We start from the raw sequence: 21,463 nt of genomic DNA, 5'->3' as shown, positions 1-21,463 counted from the left end.
CTACTTTCTCACACTCAAACAAGGTGAAAAAGTTTTCAATCAGATCTCCCTTGTGACATTCAATGTAAGCTACTGAACTGTAGCGACAGCAGCACAGCCGGGGGAAGTGATCATTCCCCTTTACTCAGACCTCATTAAACCATATGCAATTCTGGCCCCTCTCAGGACAAGAAATGTGTTGATGAACTTTAACAAGTCCAGGGGAAGGCCCCAAGACAGTTGGGGCTGGAGCTTAAAGCCCCATAAGGAGAGGCTGTGGGACCAGGGCTTGTTCAGCCCCAAGACAAGACAGCTTTGGGGGCACCTCATAGTAGCCCCCCAACACCTAAGGTGAGGTTACAGAAAAGACAGAGCCAGGCTCTTTACAAACATGCGTACTGAGAGACAATGGCCACAAACTGAAGTCAAAAGCATATAAGGGGGGAAAGATAAAAACCAACCCATCACTGGGAGGCTAACTAAGCACTGGAAGAGGTGGTAACCCTCTATTCTCAGAGACTTTCAAAACCCAACAGGAAAAAGCCCTGAGCACTCATATTTAAATTCAGTACTGCATTGAGCAGGAGATTCCAGAAGAGACCTCCTGAGGTGCCTTCCAGCCTGGGATGCTATGAAGAGGGAAATACAGAGACAGATCAGAGCCCATCCTGTAATCAGCCCAGAAACCTTGCAGGGGAGCAGCCAACCTCAACTGCTTCAAAAGAATGTATAAGAAACCCAAACTAAGTAACTATGGAATTACTCGCCCCAGAGGAGAACATTATTCTTTCTCCTCAAAACAGATGCTAGTTTCAGTGACTTAACTATCTCATCCTTTTCAGGGGTTTGGTTTTTTTTTAAAAACAACTGCTACATTCTTATTTCAGTGCACTTCAACAACAACTAACATGCATTAATTATGCACACAGGATACTCCAGTAAGGCGACTTTCTTGTTCCTTCCAGTTTGCAATATTGTGTAGTGTTGGAACAATCATACTACTTTTTCATTTCAAGGACAACAGGAAAACAGCTTCCTCCACAGGGGGAAGAAACAAACGGAATTCTCCCAAATACAGTAACAGTAAATACAGGCAGGAAATAACCTGGTATCTTTCTTCCGCAATTCTAGCAATTCCAACTACTTCACCCTCTGGGGCACACTAATGACTATTCGGGACCTTCTGCCATTTCCTTACTATTGCCAGCATAGCTCATCACCACACAGCTAAGTTGTGGGAAATAAGATTCATGTATTACCTCCTTTCTGTATTTTAATGTGGACTTCTCTACAGGAAGGGAACAACTTTAACAATCCAGCCAAATCTCACTTCTAGAAGCTCAAAATGGCACAGTGGGGTTGTCTTACACCCCTCAGTACGTCTGCAGGCTGTGATAAAAATGTAGGCATCAGGATTGGCTTATTGAGGCTTCCAAATATTGACAGTGGCTTATTTCACATAAGGTTATTGTATCTTAAAGCATTTTTTGCTTAAAATTGCAGTGGCACAATAAACTGCAAGGATCTTTCTAAACACACATAAAAAGAGTATGTTTACTTTTGCTTTCAGCAAATTAACAAGAAACGTACTTGTAGAGGTCTCCAACTGTGATGCTCTACTTGCAGATGACAACAAAAAGCTGCGAGAAACAGGTTTTGATCGTTTATGTACACTAATGGGCATGATGATTCAGTTTGTTGACTCAGTCCAATAAGAACAAATAGCTGACAGGTTAAATAGTACAGAAGGGTATTTTAAGACACATTATATCAATAAAATTGTATATATACACAGTATTTCTTGTACTATATTTTGCCTTAGAGTATACACATAGACATTGTGTTTCAAGATAAAAAAAAAAAAATTCAATCAAAAGATTAGAACCTGCAGAGGAAAGTTGTATTGGGTCAAGGAAGTAAAAAATAGGGTCAATTTTTTCAGACTTGGGACTTGTCTCATAAAGAAGAGAGAAGGCACTTGCAGAAAAGTGATGGAAAATAAATGTCACTGAATGCTAATCCTTCTAAACATTACAGGGCCCACTGTTAAGAGCAACCAGCCATTAAACAAAGAGATGAAGTCAATTATTGGATTTATTTCAAAAGGAGGTGGGAGTACACTTAAGGCTTATGTGGTACAGAGTAAATATGACTTGTGTGGCTGACTAGGTTTTTCTCCCTCATCCATTGTGTTTTCTGTGCTGTATGAAGGTTGTTCAATCTGAGAGTATGGAAACAGTGTAGCTTTGAGCTAAGCTGTATGATCTGTCATCCTAACAAGCACAGCAGTAGGCTCACGTAAGGAGGACTTTCAAACACAACTACACGCCATGGAACTGACAGGCCCCTCCCAAGGAGCAAAAAGGGTAATGCATTTTTATAGCAATATGGACACACGCATTACTGCCCAACAAAGATTGAAAGTCCTGACCAACGTACCATATGGTAGGCATGGAAGGGCATGAAAGCTTAGGAAAAGAAAGATGTGTCACATTAGGCAAGAAGGAGAAGCTCATTTATCATAGAAGTAAATCACAAAGAGTTCCCCTAATTAGCAAATGTATGAAAATAGTTAATAAAACATCTTTAAAACCACAGGAGAAGCTTTTCTTCTGTTCTGTTAGAAAAGACCTGATCAGGCTTCAGAAGAAACCAACAAGGTCAGAGAAAACATGACATCAAAGCATATATACAGGTTTATAAGAAGAAACATACTAAAAAGCATGAACTATGAAGATTAAGGTCTTTCCAGTTGAAACATATTTTCACAAAGATACAAACAGACACAATACCACACTGGTGGGGTTTTTTTGCTCAATTATACTTTGAAATGATGGAAGGAAGTGCTAAACTTGATTACCTTTACCAGAAGCGTTGTTTTTAAGAACAGAGCAACAACATTTTATCCAAAGCATTTATTTTAAAAAGTTGGTTATTTATTTCCTTTCAATTTAGAGAAAATAAGCCATGGAAGCAGTATTCATTATTTACATAGCACTACACTGCAAATACACATGCTTAGCTTTTAGCTAACAAGAGAGATGAGGTCACGCTTCACAGATCTCTTGTTCTCCAAATTAAACAGTAATTTGACATATGTTAAATGTCTAGAGAAGAAGGAAGGAAGAGGAAGAATCAAAAGATCATGCAGCTTCTCTGGCTGGTGGCACATGTATCACAACAGAATTTCTTTGACCAACAACAGCACAACCTGAAGAAAACAGTTCCATAAACTAGCATTTACAAAAGGTATAAGTATTTATCTATGATTTTCTACACAGAAATGTAAAATTACTGCCATCAAAGAAAACGCTGATGTTATCAATGAGTCACGCAAAAATGTAGAAAGTAATTATAATGCCATTCTTGCAAGTGAAACTGTACTCCTTCTAAAAAATGTCCTGCAATACAAATGTCCCAGAAAGCCTGGCCTCTGACAAAGTTTCAAAAGGTTAAAACATGTAGTTTCTTTCAGGTTGTTGTCTTGTAGAAGTGGATGGAAGTATGCATCTGTGTCAAAAAATGCCACGTTATTAAGGAATGCAATAGGACAAGGCTTTAAAATTCTAAGCACTGAGCAAACGTTTTAGCAATCACATTACAGCTATGAACACTGTCTAATAATACTCTCATAGATGTAGGCCAACAAAATGACAACATGAGCTAATATTTATTTCTGGCAGTAAAAGTTTTCTTTTGGAGACAAGTTTCTCTCACTTGCCTTTGGCTTATGAATAAATATATTCTCAGTGACCAGGAAACTGCTATTCCAAAAAATGTCACAAAAAGCCACAAATGTAACAAGGGAAGAAAAACACAACGCAAACAGGTGCAGCCACATTTTGCATGGTCCAGACATTTTCCAATATATAAGCATGTACTCAAAGGAAATTCTGAATAAATGTCTCTTTACCTGCTTGCTAGAGGTTAGCAGGTGATTTCCTAGACAAGCAAATCAACATCAGTGATACATAATGCTGTAATCAGCATCACATTTTACACCTGGAGATTTATCAATTTGGAGAAAGGCTTACTTTCAGATTACACAGTGGAGGGCACACTGGTTATCCAGTATGTTTCACTGATCATTACTTTCTGAGCCTTTGCAACCTCAATCTGCATTTAACAAAAGCTAAACTAAAGTTAAAGGCTAAACATATACTTGCAACTTTGAATTCATGACTGCTAGCAAAAGGAGTTCAATGTTCCTCAAACCCAGGAGCTAATTTCTCCAATGGCATGTCTTTCAGAAGAAAAAAAAAAACCACCAGCATACGGTTTATTGAATGGTATTAGCACGTAGCATCTCTTTACCCACATAGGGCTTGCGCACCGTTCAGCACAGTGAGAATCCAGCACGCCCCCCTTATCTGCTAAGGAAATAATTTTCAGTCTCCCATGCAACTTCTGAACAAGGGGCAGAATTGACCCTCACTCTAATCCCACTTAAATACTTCAGTTTTAAGTTATGACTCTGTCAAGCTACATTAACAAAGTAGTGGCTTGGAAATAGTACACAGCGTATGTAATGTTTGCAATCCACACTTTATAATATTTTGCCAAAAAGGGAGTGATTAGTGTATCACTCACAAACACACAGACTCACTTCTTAAAGTTTTACTTCGTTTCCAAAAGAGCTTCCAAACTGAAGACTACATGAATGAGCTCAGAGAAGAAGTGCTACGCTGCACTCTAATGATTCAAACTGTAAAAGTACAGTGTCCTAAAACTCTTTATTTATGGGGAAGGCAGATGTACATAATCCTCACCTCTTTCTCTTCAGAACTGGACAACTGATAGGAAACTCAGAGCTGTTAATTTGTACAGTTAATCTTAACAGTTGATTTTATGCCTCGCAAATGTTATTCTAAAGCATTAGAGTAAATAGAACACTAGATCGTTGCTGATTTAAGTGATTATACATACTTTTTCCCATCCAAAGGATTATTTACTAAGGCAACAAACTGAAAATGAATTGAAGAGTACTTGCTTTTATTCATGATGGAGTTCACCCACGGAATTCATTGCTACAGGATATTATCAAAGCTAACACTGCAGCTCAGAATTAAAGATCTAAAAAAATTAAGATACAGAATAGCAACCTTAATGTGACATTCAGGTTTTACAACTGCCTACTCAAGACGGGAAATGGACAGGTAAGACTCTCAGGAAAAGAGAAGTGCATTAGCTCAACCACATCCTGAACGTACTGCATCAAAGGATGCACTTCTAACAAGCGCACCAAAATAAAGATATTATATAATTCCACTCGTGGACTATTTTTTTTAATATTCAAAATCTTAAGCTGGTTTATCTGACAAAATAACGCACAGCATACCAGTTTCTCTTAGTACAAGAGTCAGAGGACTCCATCACTCACATTCCTGCCAGCAACGCTGGCACTTTTTCTGAAAACTTACCTGCATGCTGCCAGCTTCTGACCTGCTTAGCTTCAGAGATCTGTCACGATGACAGCGTGAAAGACCTGTGATCACCAGGTAAGCAATGTTTCAGAAAACTTTTACCCTAGAAAACAAACCTGGATTGATTTAATTACAAATATTGATCAATCTGCTGCAGCACAGAGAAAACAAACAAACCAACCCAAAAAAACCCACTATACAAGCTTTTACTAGCTTAGCAACTCATACTTACAGTATCTTTAGAACTGCCTAAAGATATTACAAAGGCTTGTACAATCTACTTGGCTACACAGACTTTTTCACTCATTAGCACTTGCTAACCTAATTCTTCATGAGAGAAAGCAAACAGGCTGTTTCTTAGAGTGCTGCAGTCTGACAGCAGAAAGCAGTTACTGATGTTCTTCAAGTGAAACATTGCCCTCAAAATAAGATGTTTCAGCTTCACAAGGGCTATCATTTCAATGTGAAAAGAGAAAGAGAAAAGAGATGCAAAGAAAAGCTGGAGTGCAAACATCCAGCAGCTTCACACGCACGTGAAAAAGATTTCACTGTTATGAAGGATGCATCATTTGAAGTCCCTCTCAGATGTGATCCATTTAATGATATTCTCTTCCAAGAGTCCTTTTAGCAGTGCCAGCCATTCTGAAGCTGGTCTGCTTCTGCCAGCATTTGCAACTCCACTATTCCAACAGACATGCTGGTAAAGCTGCACCATAAAATTATTTTAGTGGTCTACCAGTTAAAGCTGCTGCACTCCGTCCCCCCAGCCTGCTGCCTGTTTTTGTTTCCCATGTTTTTGGACTTTAGCAAGCTACCTGAAACGAAAGAGCACTGTGGCTACATGAGTACAAGTGCAATAACAGCACCATTCTCCTCCTTGACCTCCCTCAGAAACATCCCCAGAATAAATGAGTTACCTGTTCCCAAAATACATACGGTTCTGTCATTTCATGCTATGATCGAAAAAAAAAAAAAACACAACAACAAAACCCAGAACATGGCTCAGTGTTGTACCTGAGGTTTAAAAGACAGAGAGGGAATGTCATGCATGACATGAATTGTGACCAATACCTGCGAGCTCCAGCACCACAAACAAAGGATTCAAATGCTTTCCAGTTCCTACGGTCACCAGGCAAGTTACACACTTTCTGCAATCAGCTGCCGCCCGCCGACTTCCATTCCTAAGTTCAATACTGTCTGTGGAACAAGTCACCTACAAGGCAAGCCCTAAATCTTGCAGATTTATAGGCTCTGGGTTTATCTCATCTTCACTATTAAGTGGATTCAAACCACTTAACCAGTTAGGATAAACAGGTAGAGGTAGTAAGATCTTCAGGAGAGATGTTTTATTCCATTTTTTGTGGGATGCATCTTTAACTAGAGTTGCCCAGCCTGCGTGCTAGGGGGAAGCAGAGACAGTCAACCCGAGATGACTATTACAAAAGAGAGCACGCTGTGCTTGGGGCAACTGCTGCCTCCCCACTCTCCCCAAAACACTTTTCTCTGGATCTTAATTGACCTAAGATGGAAGGCACGGAGATTGAAGTGACATTCGCTTTTCGTGCTGAAGAAAATCTAACCCTGTGCATACAAGCCTGGTCAATGTTGCTCATGCAAGGTTATATATATTTCTTCCTCTTGACACCTTTCACCTGATCCCACTGAATCAGGTAAAACTCCCTTTAATAAAAGAAGTCAGACAAATTTCTAAAACATTTGAAGAGGGGAAGGAAACCTAACAGTCATTTTAGGATCTCTTGTGCAAACTGGCATCCAAGTCAATGGGGTTTTTTTCAGCAGGCTACTCATTAAGGGGCTCGTGGACTTTTTTGTTGCTGTGACTAACATTTTTATGAGTGTTCTGGGACAACAACAGAGTTTTAAAATGTAGCAGGAAGTCTATGTGAATCTCTCTCATGCTGTTCCCTACCATTCTTCTCATAATAATCATAATAAATATTCCCCAGTGCCACCATAATGACCAAAAAAAAAAAAAAAAAATCAGTTCAATCTTTCTTTGCCTTCTTTTCAGTAACTGGCGAATTTTAGAGCACAACAAGCAGCACTCTTGCTGACTATGTGAAGTTTATTTCAACTTTTAAAATACATCAGAGTTTCTTAATATGTACATAGTGTTAGGGTAACAGATGGACTCAATGATCTTAAGGGCCTTTTCCAACCTAAATGATTCTGTGACTCTGTGTACACATACATACCCACACGTATACACTGTCACATGCAACATCGCTACGCAAATCACCCTCTAGTCTGAACAGTCACAGCTTGCTTTGTCATCCCGAGTTTTCATCAGGAATTTGGGGATCAAAGTCAAAAAGCACCCAAGCATGCTGGAACCCACCTTCTCCTTCCAAGGCAGAACAAGGACCTCAGACCCAGTGAGGCGCTTCCAACAACTGAATATATGTGTTTTCAAAAGCACTGTGCATGCTTTAAAAAAAATATTCTCTGTAACACACTGTTTATATCCTGAAGAGATGACCATTCTGATTCATCCAGTATCACTCTGACAAATCACGGTCACAGAAAGGAGAAATAAAAGCAATTCCCTCTATTTACCAGGAATTCAAAGATTTGGTTTGAAGAAACAAGTGACAACTTCCAACTAATATCTGAACTCTGTCACCTACAAAAACTTGGAAGTATTTTCTTTTTACCTGCCATCACTTATCAAACACTGACACCGGTGCTCACCCTCTCAAAAAAACCCTGACTTTCTAGAAGCTCCTACAATTCTTACTTTGTCTGGGTCAATACTCAAGAGTTCAGAAAGCAAGTGTAACTTCTCGGATGCGCATGAGCCAGGCAGCTAGCTCACCAAAGCCTATTTGCTGATAACATGCAATCCAGCAGCATCAGTCAAAAACCAGAGAGCTGTTCCCTTTGAGCACCTTTTTTCCAGCACCCCATTTGAAAATAATAATATTTTGCTTAAAAGAAAACTAATTAAATGTGTGTGAAGTAAAATAATTGGAAGCAGAATAATTAAAAATTGTTAATGTAAACCACAACTTTGTGGTTCAAGTCTTTACAAACCAAAGAAAGCAATTAGCAAAAGATCATTCTGATGCCTTACTTCACAGACACAAATCACATTTTGCATGTTTCAAGTTCATATAAGTAACAAAAAAAAAGACAGGTTCATGCCAAGGCTCAAACTTTAAAAAACAAAACACAAAAAACCCACTTCCCACCACCAGTGCCAAAACCTCCCTCTCCTCCATTTTATCATTTGTTTTTTCAGCATTGTACTACTATGATACAGGAAAATTTCACATTGCAGTAATCTCACAAAAAAAACCCCAACAACAGATCCAACTCTCTCTGTCTTATTACAGAACTTTATTTGCAAGGAAGTTTCACATTACTGTGAGTTACTGTTTAAGCTCCGGGTTCACGTCAGACCGAATGTAAGATTTTATCATGAAAATAATATGACGGTGGATTAACTCTGAAGTCATAAGCCTACAATCAGCTTTTCAATCTCCAAAGTCTTTCATTTTGTACATGTTAAATTTCCCGTCTTCGGCAAGAATGATATATCTCCATATAAGTCACTCTTGAGCTTTAAATGAATACATCCAGGCTTACCTGCATAGTGCTACAGATCTGCTCTTAAGACGTTCTTATAAGGAACTGTGTTTTCTCAGTTACGTGGTACTAATCAATGCCTGGAAAATATTTCATACCAGCAAAGATAACTAGTATTACATTTTACTTACTTTTAAAATAAAGTATTTAAAGTATTAAGGATTTAAAGCATTAACCATTTTTGAAGTATTTCAAGAATCATCTTTCAGCTCAGCAGATGCGTTATTCTTAACAAGTTTGCCACAGCTGCCACTGCCCTCCACACACCTCGTCAGGGCTTTCCAACCTTCTTACCCTCTCCTCTTAGAACCAGAAAAGCAAATTATACCACGACAAGAAATCACAGTAATCTAGCATTTTAAAATCACGGATTTGAACATGCACGGATTCTGAACCAAAAGAACAACTTTGTATTCCCACCCTTTTGGCGCTGACAGACACATTCACGGCCCAGACCAGGGTAGGAGACACAAGGCATCAACACTGCGCAGTGTCTCGTCCTCATGGCAGCTTTTCAGCTGCGGATGTAACCTCACCATAAGTCACACAGAAAACCATCACTCTGATATATGAACTCTAAAAAGCTTTTTTCCAGAAGTCCACAAAACACTTCCTTGGTGCTTTGGAAAGGAGGAAAGCATTGGCTCAGGGATAACTTAGGTGCAGACACAAGAGAAGTGGAGAAGTGAGGCAGGCTGAACTAGAGTTCACCCTAGCGAGGACTCTGCTAACAGCTTGTAAAGTGGAAAAGAATAACACCTACAGACACCATAAATTAAGGTAAGAGAAAAGCTGGTTGTCAGTTTACTGAGTCCTCTCTCAAATCCAACCGAACAACATCACTAGGTCCAGAAGCCCCACAGTGGGATTTCTTGTTCATACTGAAGATGGGAAGTCCCTCCTTCACATTTTATATTTCAATTAATCTTCAGATGAATAAGATTTACAACCACAATCAACTCATGACAACACCAGTTCTCATCTGTGGAGGTACTACTGCAATGCGAAAGTACCTCTGCATTACTAAGTATCAGGAATAAGGACAGCAAAACAATTTTATCTGAACTTTTTTGATACAGAAAGAGTTTGGCAAGAACCAGATTGAGCACCTGGCAGAACAATACCTCCACTCTTTTAATGCCACAGCTAGATATTATGTTATTAGAGTAATATAAAAGAAATACACCTGAACACAACTTGTTTTCTAGAATCTTTCCTTCTCCCCACACGTCCTTCCAGCAAATTCATCCTCATCCATAATCCAACCACTTTTCCTAAGTTTCATGAAAACATGGACGGGGCCCAACAGGTTTCAAACAGGGGGTGCCCTATGCCCAACCCTGGCATTGAAAGACCTGCCTGGTCCCACCGCCCCTTGGCCTTGAGGGCAACCCGCCGCCTGCCCCCACCGCCACCCAGCCCCTCTGCGCACGGCATTCCCGCACACCGGCCACCGAGGCACTGACATCCGGTCGCACGGGGACGGCTTCAAAGCAGGCGGGGGGCCCCTCACCTGCTGCCGTGGGCCTGGGGAACCGTGGCCTCCCCAGCCCCAGCAGTGGCCAGCCAGCACAGGGCACCTGCAGTGAGGCTGTGGGCGGCGGAGACGGTAGAAAGGCGCGGGCAGGAGGCTGGAAAGCTGCCTCCATCTCACCGGGTGTACAGCCCGGCTAAGGGCACCCACCACACCGCCTCAAGCCAGGCAATGGGGGGAAAGAGGGCATTTTCACCCCCAGCCCATAAAAGCAAGAGGGGCTGCACACCTCGAGGCACCAGGGAGCGACCCGGGTCTCGCACGCCCCTCCGGCGGGGCTGAGGATAGGGCCCGCATCCTCCTGCCCGGGGGAGAAGCCAGAGGCAGCGGCGGGTACCCGGGGCACCTCCCGGGCAGGGCGGAGGGAAGGTGCTGGACCCGAGAGGCGCTAGCCGGGCCGCCGCGGGGCTGCTCAAGGGCAAGTCTCCGTGTTTCGCAGGGGGCCGCTGGGCAGCCCTGGCCCGGGCTGCCGGCGAGGCCGCACGGAGAGCTGCGCCCCCGGGGGTGGGAGACGGCCCCGCGCGGCCGGGAAGGGGCTGGCGGCGGCCCGGACCGGCCCGGGAGCCCCGCGGCGGCCGCGCAAGGTACGACCGGCTCCGCTCCGCCGCCCGCGGAGGATGGGCGGCGCGGGGCTGACCGCCGAGGGGGGTTCGTTCCGAGAGGCGCGGGAGGTGGGCACCGGCCCCGGCCCCCGCCTTCCCTCCTCCCGCCCCGCCGGCAGCAGCCCCGGCCCCCGCCGCGCCCGCCCGGCCGAGCCGCCCTCGGCGGTCGAGGCGAGCCCGTCGTCCTACCGACCTAACGAGTAACCGCTGCTCACTCGGCGTTTTATTTTCGAATTGTGCGGAGGGCATGGATTAATATTAACATATTCACCCACGGCTGGACAGCGCGGTTCTCCATCCAAAAATAATTTGTTTCTTGGAGGGCCGCTTGCCAAGTAACGCGATTTAACAAACTGCAATTTCTCTGTCTCAAAGTAAGAAAAAATCTCCCTCCTGAAAACCTCCGTAAATTAGAGAATCGCTCCTTCTGAAAGACGCTCACTTCCCGCTTTTACAAAGTACCCCCGAAGCCCTACCAAGGCAGGCGAACCCGAGCGCCTGGAGGGCGAGCGCGGAACCTTCCTCTCCCTCACGCCTTCCCCGAGGATGCGTGGCGACGCGGGGCACCGGAGCCACCGGCACTTTCCCCGAGCGAAGCGCCGCGGAGGCCGGTGCCCGGCAGGGAGCAGAGCCCCGCCACACGCGCCAGCCCCGGGAGGACGGCGACAACAGCAACACATCTGCAAGAGACGAGCGGTGAGCCACCAAGTTTAAAGTTTCCTGGGGAAACAGCGGACCGTGGGAGCAGCCCCGAGGACTGAGAGTGGAGCATCCCCGAGCCGCCGGCCCGCCGCGCAGCCAGGAGGGTCCCGCGGCCCCGGGACGCGCACCCGGCCGGCGGCCCACCGACGGGCAGAGGGACGTACCGGCAGCCAGGCACACGGGCAGGAGCAGCCGGAAGGTGAGCCCGCACACCACCTCGGTGGCCATCGCGGCGGGGCGGGGGTCGCGGCCGAGGAGCTGTCCCTCTCTGCGCGCCACCGCCGCTCCTAGGTCCGTCCCTGCGCGGAGCCGCCGCGGCGGCGGAGCATCGCCCGTCCCCTCCTCGCCTCGCCTCAGCCGCGCCGCCTCACGCCTCCCGCCGCATCCCGGCGGCAGCCCCTGCAACCAGCGCCGCGCCGCACCCCCGGCCCGGGGCACGCACACGCCCGCCCCCTCGGGGCTCCCCCCACCGCCGGCAGCGCGGAGCGGCCCCGGCGGCGTGGGCCCACCCGGCGGCACCCCGCGCCGCGCAGTGCGCCCGCCCCGCCCCGCCCCCGCCCCCCGGGACCGTCCTGCCACGGCGCTGCCGCCCCCCAGCTTCCTCCAGTTCTCCACTTCAGACTTCACCGTGTTTCTTCAATGCTTTTTGGGTTTTTTTTTAACTTGATTTTTTTTTAAATTTTTATCTTAAACTTTTGTTGTTGTTGTTGTTTGTTTGTTTGTTTTTCTCAAGTGGGGGAGCAGTTTTCTCTAGCTTCATTTCCCACCCGAGGTTTCAGCGGCGTGTTTAGGTCCACAAGAAAATTGTCACCTGGAAGAAAAATAGATTTGCAGTCGCTGGAATATATTTCACTTTTCTGGAAAGCTTTTTACCCTCTGAAATGCTGTACTCAGGGTTTAAAGGGGCAGTTTCAAGGCTCGGCTGGTGTGTCCCTGTGGGTGTGCTGAATAAACCTGATAGTTCGGGTTGAAACAGTAATGCTGTCAAATAGAAAGTTATTCGTGTTGTTATTAATAGAAGTAAAAGTCCATTTAAGCTTCGGCAATATATTGCAATCCCTCCCACTTAAATGAGGCAAGTTTAGGCAGAACAGTGGGAGCAGTGCTGGAGGCAACTCTTCACTCTTGTGCAAGATCTGGAGTAGGAGAAAGTGGGAGCAGTGACCCTGTGGTCCTTAACATAAATTCTCAGTGTTTCTGTTCAGTGAAGGACCTCATCCAGCATTGCTACAAATCTAAAAGTCTTAGAAGTTGAAGTCTGAGCTTTTTGGCTCTTATAATTATTTAAGCATCCTTTGCTTTCCTGTGCTTTAAAAAAAAATATATATTATTGTATCTTTGGAGAGAAATATTTGCAAACATGGGCGTGACTTTCAAGGAAATAAAAAGGGTCTTAAGAAAAAAGAAAAACTGTATTTTGAGGGTACAAATGGTACATGTTGAGCCATGTCGACATCTGATTTTTGTTTTATGAATAATGGCAATTATTCAGATGTTCAAATATTATCTAACAGACCAACTGACTGATACTAGTGTATTTGGAAAGTGAAGAACTTCAGACTTAAATATGTGAAAATGCTCAGGAAAGCAAGAAAAATCAACTGCAGATGCTAATTTAATGTGCCTAACGGGCCCATTAAAAGGACCCATATCGCAAAGAGCCTAAGCCTCCCCTGAAGAGCAGGTCGTTTCACACTCAGCCATGAGGGTGTGCGTGGCGTTTAAAGGTGACATCTGTCTGCACCCACAGAGATCGTCATGGAGCCCTGGCCCAGCAGGACAAAGGCGACGCCTTAACCCAGCGGGTGAGGCACAGCCTGGGGAGGTCGCTCCCTCCCTTCCCGCGTTCGGGCCCAGCACGGCTCACCCGGACACCTTGACAGTGAACCAGGGCTGGATATTTGATTCTCAGTCTTCTGCCATAGGTCTCTGTGCACGTCCATCTTTGGCAATATGCCTGGTGATCATGGCTGTAGGTGGTAAAACACTAGGATCGAGTAGTACTTAATCTGCTAGTGAAGGGTCTGATCAGCCCACGGTAAGGTCAACCCCAGCATCGTTTTACGACCACAGGATCTGCCTCAAAAACTGGAAGTTACTAAGGAACCCCTCTTTGCCTTAGAGGCTACAAAGCAAGCAGTTAATAGGAGCAGTCTGTATGTGCAGGATATATGCATAGCTGAAATATTCTGTGCTCTTTGGTAGCACATTTTCAGATATCGATTGGGGTTTTTTAATTCAGATTCACTAAAGCATGGATGAAGTATTTATTACTTTTATACTACAGTTACCAAATTGTTCGCTTCCTGAAGCACTGATTTTATTGTAATGTTTGGGAAATAATTAGCCAGTTTTCAATGCCTATCCTTCACAAGGTATGAAAAGCAGAGTTAAAATATTTCTATCGAGTGGCTCCTTACCTTCTGCCAGACTGCTCATCTGCTGCAAAATCTATGCAGCCGCAGTGCCACCTTTTGGCTAAAATGGCTTTCGTGTAAATGACATTTCTTCCCCACAGCTGTCGGGAGTTAACTGTTCGCGTACACATAATTTTGAGAGAACAACCATACCTATGTAGTGGTAAGAAGTATAAAAAAATATGCAAAGCCTTACCAAGGATCGTGCACACCTTCTGTAGTTCAGCTGTTGACAGGCACAGTAAATGCATTAACCTGAAAATGGGAGGAGCGCTGTTAGCCAGCATGGAAACCAGAAGGCATAGGTAATGACTATTACCTGACTAAAATAGACAATACAGAAGGAGAAACTGAGTTAATGGAGAAAGTGTCTGTTGAATTAAGTGTACATAATGGAGAACAACATATAGAGGATAGCCAGAAGATTATTTAGCTCATACCAGTTTTGCAAGTGACATAAAAAGCAACTGGAATATAAAGCAGGAAGGCTGCTTCTTCCCCAAGCATATACAACTTGGCGAAATCCCACTGTGGGGCATACGGTTTTTCTCTTTCCCTCTGCAAACCAGAGGAATTGCCAGGCTATGCAAGTCCTGCAGCAGACAGTAAATGTGCTAGCAGTGGACGCAGCGATCTCACCACCGACCAGCATTTCTTTCCCTTCTTTTCAACTACCCCCATTCCCAGGTGTATGACAGCCACCTTCAGTGAAAGCATTTTAGGAACGGGAAGGCTGAGGAGGCCTTAATGAAGAGAGGGAAGAGAACTTACATTTATAAAAGAACAAACTTCAGCCATGAAGAGATTTGCTCCACCTCCCCTTGTCGCCTTTCCTGTAGCAATAACTTGGGGGAATTTTGGAAAAATGTTGTCCTTGCTTCATCCAATATGCAAAATCAGATGCACTTAATAGAATTCAGAGACCAACAGAGTTACTGGGGAAAAAAAAAAGTCCAGAATATATCATGTCACCAATTCTCTTAAGCAGAACATACTCAATTAGAATTGCCGGTTGAGATTAACTGTGCTGAGCTGACTGACTGTCCAAAATAGTGCTGTTCAGAAACATCTTCTAATTGCCTCAGCTATCTTGTTTGTTTGGCTGCTTGAATCATGAACTCATGGCATTATTCTGACACTCACAGGCTCAAGATGACATAAACAAGGGCTTGTGTACAAATAAATATATACACACATGTATATACATCTACGTACACATGTATGTGTGTGTATATACATACATATATACATACATATATAAATATATACACATATATATGTAACACTTATATACATACATAAGTACATGTGTACATGTATATGTATATATATGCACTCACACAATCCGTACAGTTGGTGAGCAGCATAAACGAGTGCTAAACTTGCTGAAGAAATAAAACTCCCCTATATAAAGAAGCAGCAAGGGATTAAGTCCCATTGAGAGGCAGGAGAAGTTACTGAAGCCTTTTCAGGGCAATCACTGCTGTACAAAGCTGGCTTATATTTGTTATTCTTAAAATATGAGAGTCCTGCTTTGGGGACCTGTGGGGAAGGAAATGGCTTTAACATTTACAGTGATGATTAACTATTGTGTTGTGTCTCTTGATCCATGCTCCCTAAGACTACACGAAAACATCCTGCTCCTCTTACCTATTCTGGAAGCCCTCCTCCTGCTCAGTCCTGTCAGCAGCTGAGGGAACAGCCTGCAGTGGCCCACCAGGAGACAAGCGATTCCGTTTTTCGGCTTAATTCACATTCAGCTCTGACTGACAGTGTCATTGTTCACTTCCAGCATGAAGGCAGCTAAACTTCAAAATAACATTCAAGTTCAGTTCTGGTTCAAGAAAAATTAAAAAAAAAACAGTTCAAACTGAATTTTGGTTCAGAGTCAGTTTAACTCCCCAGTACCATCAGTAGTCATTAACTATTTTATTCTCTTAAATAATGAGGTTGTCTTGCCCTACAATAAGGAAACTCATTCCACTCCAATGTACGCTGAGTAGGCTTCCTTAGAAATGTCTGGCTGCCCCAGCAGAGCACGAAAGTTTCCTAGGAGCCTCCAGATTTCCCCCATGCTTGATTTATCTTCCATTCACTAATGCATAAGTTCACCACTCATTTCAGCTGAGGTAGAACTGGGCACAGGGTTTGCAGAAAACTTTCTAAAATCAGACGCATTCCTAAAGGTGTGATCTTTTTTCCCCTCCTAGCCTTTGTTAATCTTCACAATTCATGTCACAGGGTCTGTCTAGAATTTTTGTTTTGCACAGTAAATATCTATTTATAGAAACCCTTGTTGATTGCTGGTCTTATTCTGCTGGAGTTTACAATCTGATCAATTAGGAAGTGTCAAAACATTATTATCTTTATGTGAGAATAATGTAAAACACAATAGGAGAGATTGTCGCATACTTTTAGTCACATTTTGTAGGACATCGAACCTGGCAAAATCCAAATGGTATCTCAAGACATCATTAACTTCAGCTGCAATCAGAAGAGAAATCTGTTCTTGACTACTGAACACTTCTACATATATCAGAAATGAGTCATTAGGAGCAGCATTCATAATGAGTGTTTAGAAAAAAAGGAATTGTCTAGTGGTCAGTGCAGAGGACTAAAAAACCAGAGCTGCTGACCGAACTGATGGAAACATGTCCCCAAGCTCCTCCTGCATGCATCATGCAGCTGAATCAATAATACAGGAAAGCTCTTCGAGATCCATTAACAAGAGAGGCTAGACAAGGTGAAAGGAAAGTGGGATTGTCTCATGGAGCTGTGACATTACATACCTGTGAATTTGCTCATACCAGGAGCAAATTTTAGCAATTCTACATGAATTACGCTTGCTCCTTTCAAATCAAATATGTTTCAGCAGACGAGTCACTGTTCTGTTTGCTTGCAAGTTTCTTTTCTTGATGGAATAAGAAATACAGGATAGCTTCCACAGTGGTGAATTATTAGTCCTATTAATAATTTCGAATTAGATTATTAGTATTTTAAGATTTTGGGGGCAAATTCTGCCAGGGAATTTTAAGCACCACTTCTCAGTAGTGAAAAAAAAAAATAGGAAAAATAATTCCAACGTAATGTGTGTGTTTACCTGCATGCATGTAATCACTTTTTACATTGAAAGGATTTTGAAAAAGATTGTCCAAAATCTGAAAGGATTGTTCATTAAACAATGAACTATGAATTTTCCCCTGCGTGTTAAGAGCCCAAACATGAGCAGACTCTCAAATAATGAACAGGCATGTCACATACTTAAAACTAGCTAGTATAAGAGTATAGCTTGTCAAGATTAATTTTCAACCTGAAAAAAACATACATAATACATTTCCTACTCATCACTGTATAAAAATTAACCATTTAGGGTATTTGTTAAATACATTTACAGTTCAAGTGTAGTTTTAAGAAAATTGTAGAACAAGTCTGGAACAATGACATGAAATACAATTGTTCTTGGTTATGCTCTGTAAGCAGGATTATTGCCTTGTCTCTGGCTCATTATGAAGTGCTCATAAAGCGCGTGATGAAATGAAGCAGTTCGGAGACAGTCCTACGCAGATCATTGTAAACACACAGCTATGCAACAGATCGGAGCTAGTGGGGATGAAAACATAAAACATTGCTCTGGACTCCCTTGGTAATGCCTGTCAACTTTACCCTGCTGCGGTGGTGACATGAGTTGCATTCCGTTTAGTAGTCGGCGGAGAGCCGGGCCTTTGCATCACAGAAGCGCCGTCGCAATTTACACTTCTGCTGGCGGCATCAGCTGAGAGCAACAAGAAATGAGGCTGAGCAGATCCCAAAGCACACTGGACCAAAACCAGAATTCTCCATGGAGCAGTATAACAGTAAAATAACAGATTTACTACACAAGTGAAAGAGCAGACGTTGCTGCACACACCTGTGTTTCAGCCAGAACTCCTTCCTCCAGCTGAGCCTACGCAATCAAGGAAACCACTAACTCCTTCAGGTCCTTAGATGGGATCCAGTTTAGGCCGACTGTGACTGAAATGCATCATCCCTGACAGCTGGACAGTGGGCAGGCATGTCCCAAAACCACTCTTCCTCACTCACGCAGGACTCGTGGGCAGGGAGCACTCCCTTCTAGCAAGACAATGAAATGCCTCCAGCCAGACAGACTGTTCTCATTTTCCCCGCACCTCTTCCACCTCATCCCTCCTCACCTTTCTGCAGAGCCTACTGTTGCAACACCCCCTCTCTGAAAGGACTGAAGAAGCACATCCTCCCCCTTTTCTGCCCTTTAAACAGACACTGAACAAGTCCTTACGAACCCCACCTGTGTTGTTACCGCACCTCAGGCAGCCCCAAATGGCTCTGCAACATAAGGAAGGAGACAGACTTTTTGGGTTGGAAAAGGGAGCGGCTCCAGCAGGGCTTTGCTAGGAAAGCTGCTGCCCTTCCTTAGTGCTCTGGCATGCCTCATCCCCATCACCTAAGGGGTGAGCAGACACACAGCCCTTCTCCTCTCCTCCTTTTTTATTTTTCTGTCCTTGCAGGATAAAGCTGCTTCAGAGAAGCTCTTAGCAACTAAAGGGAAACTGGGCTGGGAGGAAACAGGCAAAATGAGGAAGAGAAGGCAAGGAAATAGTTTTGTGTGTGCACACATGTGTGTGTTTCATCCCTGTCTTGGGTAGGAAAGAAGGAGTCAAGAAGAAATAAGAGAGGAAGTCAGCTGACAAACACCTCCAGGCAAAAGAGAATACCTGGCAAGGTTGCTCCATACAGCAGCATACATTTAAAAATAGTTTTTAAAACTAACACATCTGGATAGGGGTATCTGTCCCCAAGAGCAACCAACAATGGAAAAAGAAGTAACAATAATTTTCCATTCCAATGACCAGTGCTATAATTAGATAATAATGATAGAAATTTACTCCACTTTGAGGTGAAATGGGAAAGTCATGCATGCTGCCTGACAGCTAAAGAAAAAAAATCATTCTGTTAATTCATTTACAGGGACTATTTCTGTGGTCAGACAGACATTGCTTTGGTAGTGAAAATTCATCAACTCCAAAGAGTTATCGCTGACCTAAGGAGAGAGCTTCAAGCTGAGCTCTCAAAAGCCCTGTTACACCAAGGGCCGGACAGCTAGCCCCTTCTCACATTCATGATGACCTGGACAACAGGCATGGACTGCAAACCCTGCTCCAAGCCAAGGAGTCAAAGCAGCCAAAGGGCAAGCATGTTGGCCAGTGTGAGAAAACCTGTAATGCCACTGCTCGTAACACATCTTTTCATGGCACAAGAGGTTAAGTTTGTCTTAGAAAAAACACTGTTCATTCATAAGAGAAAGAAAGCCACTGAAAAATGAATAAAAAACTTATGCAGCACATGACTGGAGTCCACAGGATGGAATCCTAATTAATATTGCTGTTTAAAAAAAAGCTCAATTCTAACTCTTCATTCAGACACCAGTTTGATTCAACATTACATTACAGACTGAAAAACAAAAATGCAAAGAATCTAAGTGTCATCCTATCTCTAGGACAAGAGGAAACGGCCTCAAGCTGTGCCAAGTGAGGTTTAGATTGGTCATTAGATAGAATTTCATCACCAAAAGGGGTGTCAAGCATTGGAACAGGCTGCCCAGGGAAGTGGTGGAGTCACCATCCCTGGAGGTGTCTAAAAGACATGTAGGTTCTATGATTCTATATATTCCTATCGTCTGGGGTACAAACTGAGATTTAGATGTGCAATCTATGCAGGCATGTGACTAGGGATAATATTTTGGGTCCTGTATAGGCATCCTCAAACTGATTTTGTTAAATAAAAAAACCAAAACAAAAAAATGCCCAAAACCCCAGAATTTTAAGTGCAGCCTTATTGTTAGTGTTTTGCAATGGTAGGTAGTGGAGGTTCCTTTCACTGCTTTTATTTTTTTTTTAATCATTTTCCAGACATGTAAAAATTTCCATTTGGATTACAGAGAGAGCATAAACAAAAAGTTTTTGAATCCATTTTGGGAACAGATCCTTTAAGCTAAGTATTGAGGACTTGTACCTACCTTCGTAGTTCTTATTATGTTTTCCCATTAACTCTGTGTTTTTCTTTTCCAGTTATATTCCAAGAAGACAACAGTAACTGAACACACTGTTGGATCTGCCCAGTAGAAGTGGAAATGCATGTTTTAATATGGCAAGTGGATTCAATTTGTGAGTATGGTTCATTATCATTCACACCAGGGTCAAGTCTATCTTCAGAGGAGCACAAGGGACTCCACAGTATCAGATACAAATGTTGTTGAGCAGCTTTCTGACATTGTGGGATTTATAAACCAATTTCTCAGGTATTTTTTAATTCTGCAGAGAGGTGTGTGGGGATCCAGGCAATGCTTGTGTGGCAGATCCATGAGGCATCTGCCTGCAAGTGGTATGAACAGCAACAACGCAGGCACAAGTGGCTGCACCTGTCCTACTCCTACAGGGCTTGCGTAGGTGGTTCCCAGCCCCAAAACACACATGTAGCACCAGCAGCAAGGACAAAGGATCTGTGCTACTGCACCTTCTCAGGTGCTTGTGCTGCTGCACAAACCTCTGCTCACATGGTGACTTAACTAATTATTGAAATGGGCACATGTAAAGATTAGATCTGTGATAAGTTTTACATATGAATGCCCTATGGATATTTTCACCACTCAGCTTGGGAGCCTGATCTTCCAATACAGTTAACAGAGAGCTGCAGGCACCTCCAGAGGGCAATCCAAAGCATATAGTAAGATGGCAGCCGAGCTCCTGTTTTGGGAGCACTGGATTTTTCTCTGAAGGTGCTCATCTCTCCCTCCACTGACCCCTTGGCAAGACAAGAGGGATGACAGTGAGTGCCCTTCCTGGGTTACATGCCCATTACAAGCCCTTATGGGCAGTAGTGCAGCAGGCTGCCTGGACTCCCCAGCTCCTACTCACAGTAGGATCCTGTGCTGTAAGGTTTTCCATCATTAGCCTAGAGCCCTAGATACCTGCCGTTAGGCTGTGCAAACATGCCCTTTGCATCCTTACCTCTCCTTGGTCAACTCAGCTCAGCTGGAAGGAGAAATCAGCACAACTGCCATCAAAAATGCAACAGTGGTGGACAACAGGTTTTGATCAGCCCAGAGCTACATAGACAATTTAGTTTGGTCATTCCTGAATTTAGAGCAAACTGTCTTATAAGGGAAAATTGAGCTCCGTGGCA

The 21,463-nt window shown here is 43.6% G+C and overlaps 1 protein-coding gene across 1 annotated transcript in view; it reads right to left on the bottom strand.

Moving 5' to 3' along the window:
• The window catches only part of PIEZO2 (piezo type mechanosensitive ion channel component 2), a 312,801-nt gene extending 300,724 nt beyond the window's left edge, over window positions 1-12,077 (bottom strand). Inside the window, exon 1 of the mRNA XM_086472533.1 lies at window positions 12,014-12,077. Coding sequence (XP_086328659.1) covers window positions 12,014-12,077 — 64 coding nt within the window. The remainder of the gene's footprint in view (window positions 1-12,013) is intronic.
• Between the last annotated feature and the right edge of the window lie 9,386 nt (window positions 12,078-21,463).

The sequence above is a fragment of the Leptosomus discolor genome, chromosome 13 (assembly GCF_034619465.1).
Source record: "Leptosomus discolor isolate bLepDis1 chromosome 13, bLepDis1.hap2, whole genome shotgun sequence".
In the NCBI taxonomy this organism is placed as follows: Eukaryota; Metazoa; Chordata; class Aves; order Leptosomiformes; family Leptosomidae; genus Leptosomus; species Leptosomus discolor.
Note: the sequence above shows the minus strand (reverse complement) of the source record. Positions and strands in the feature narration are given on the sequence as shown.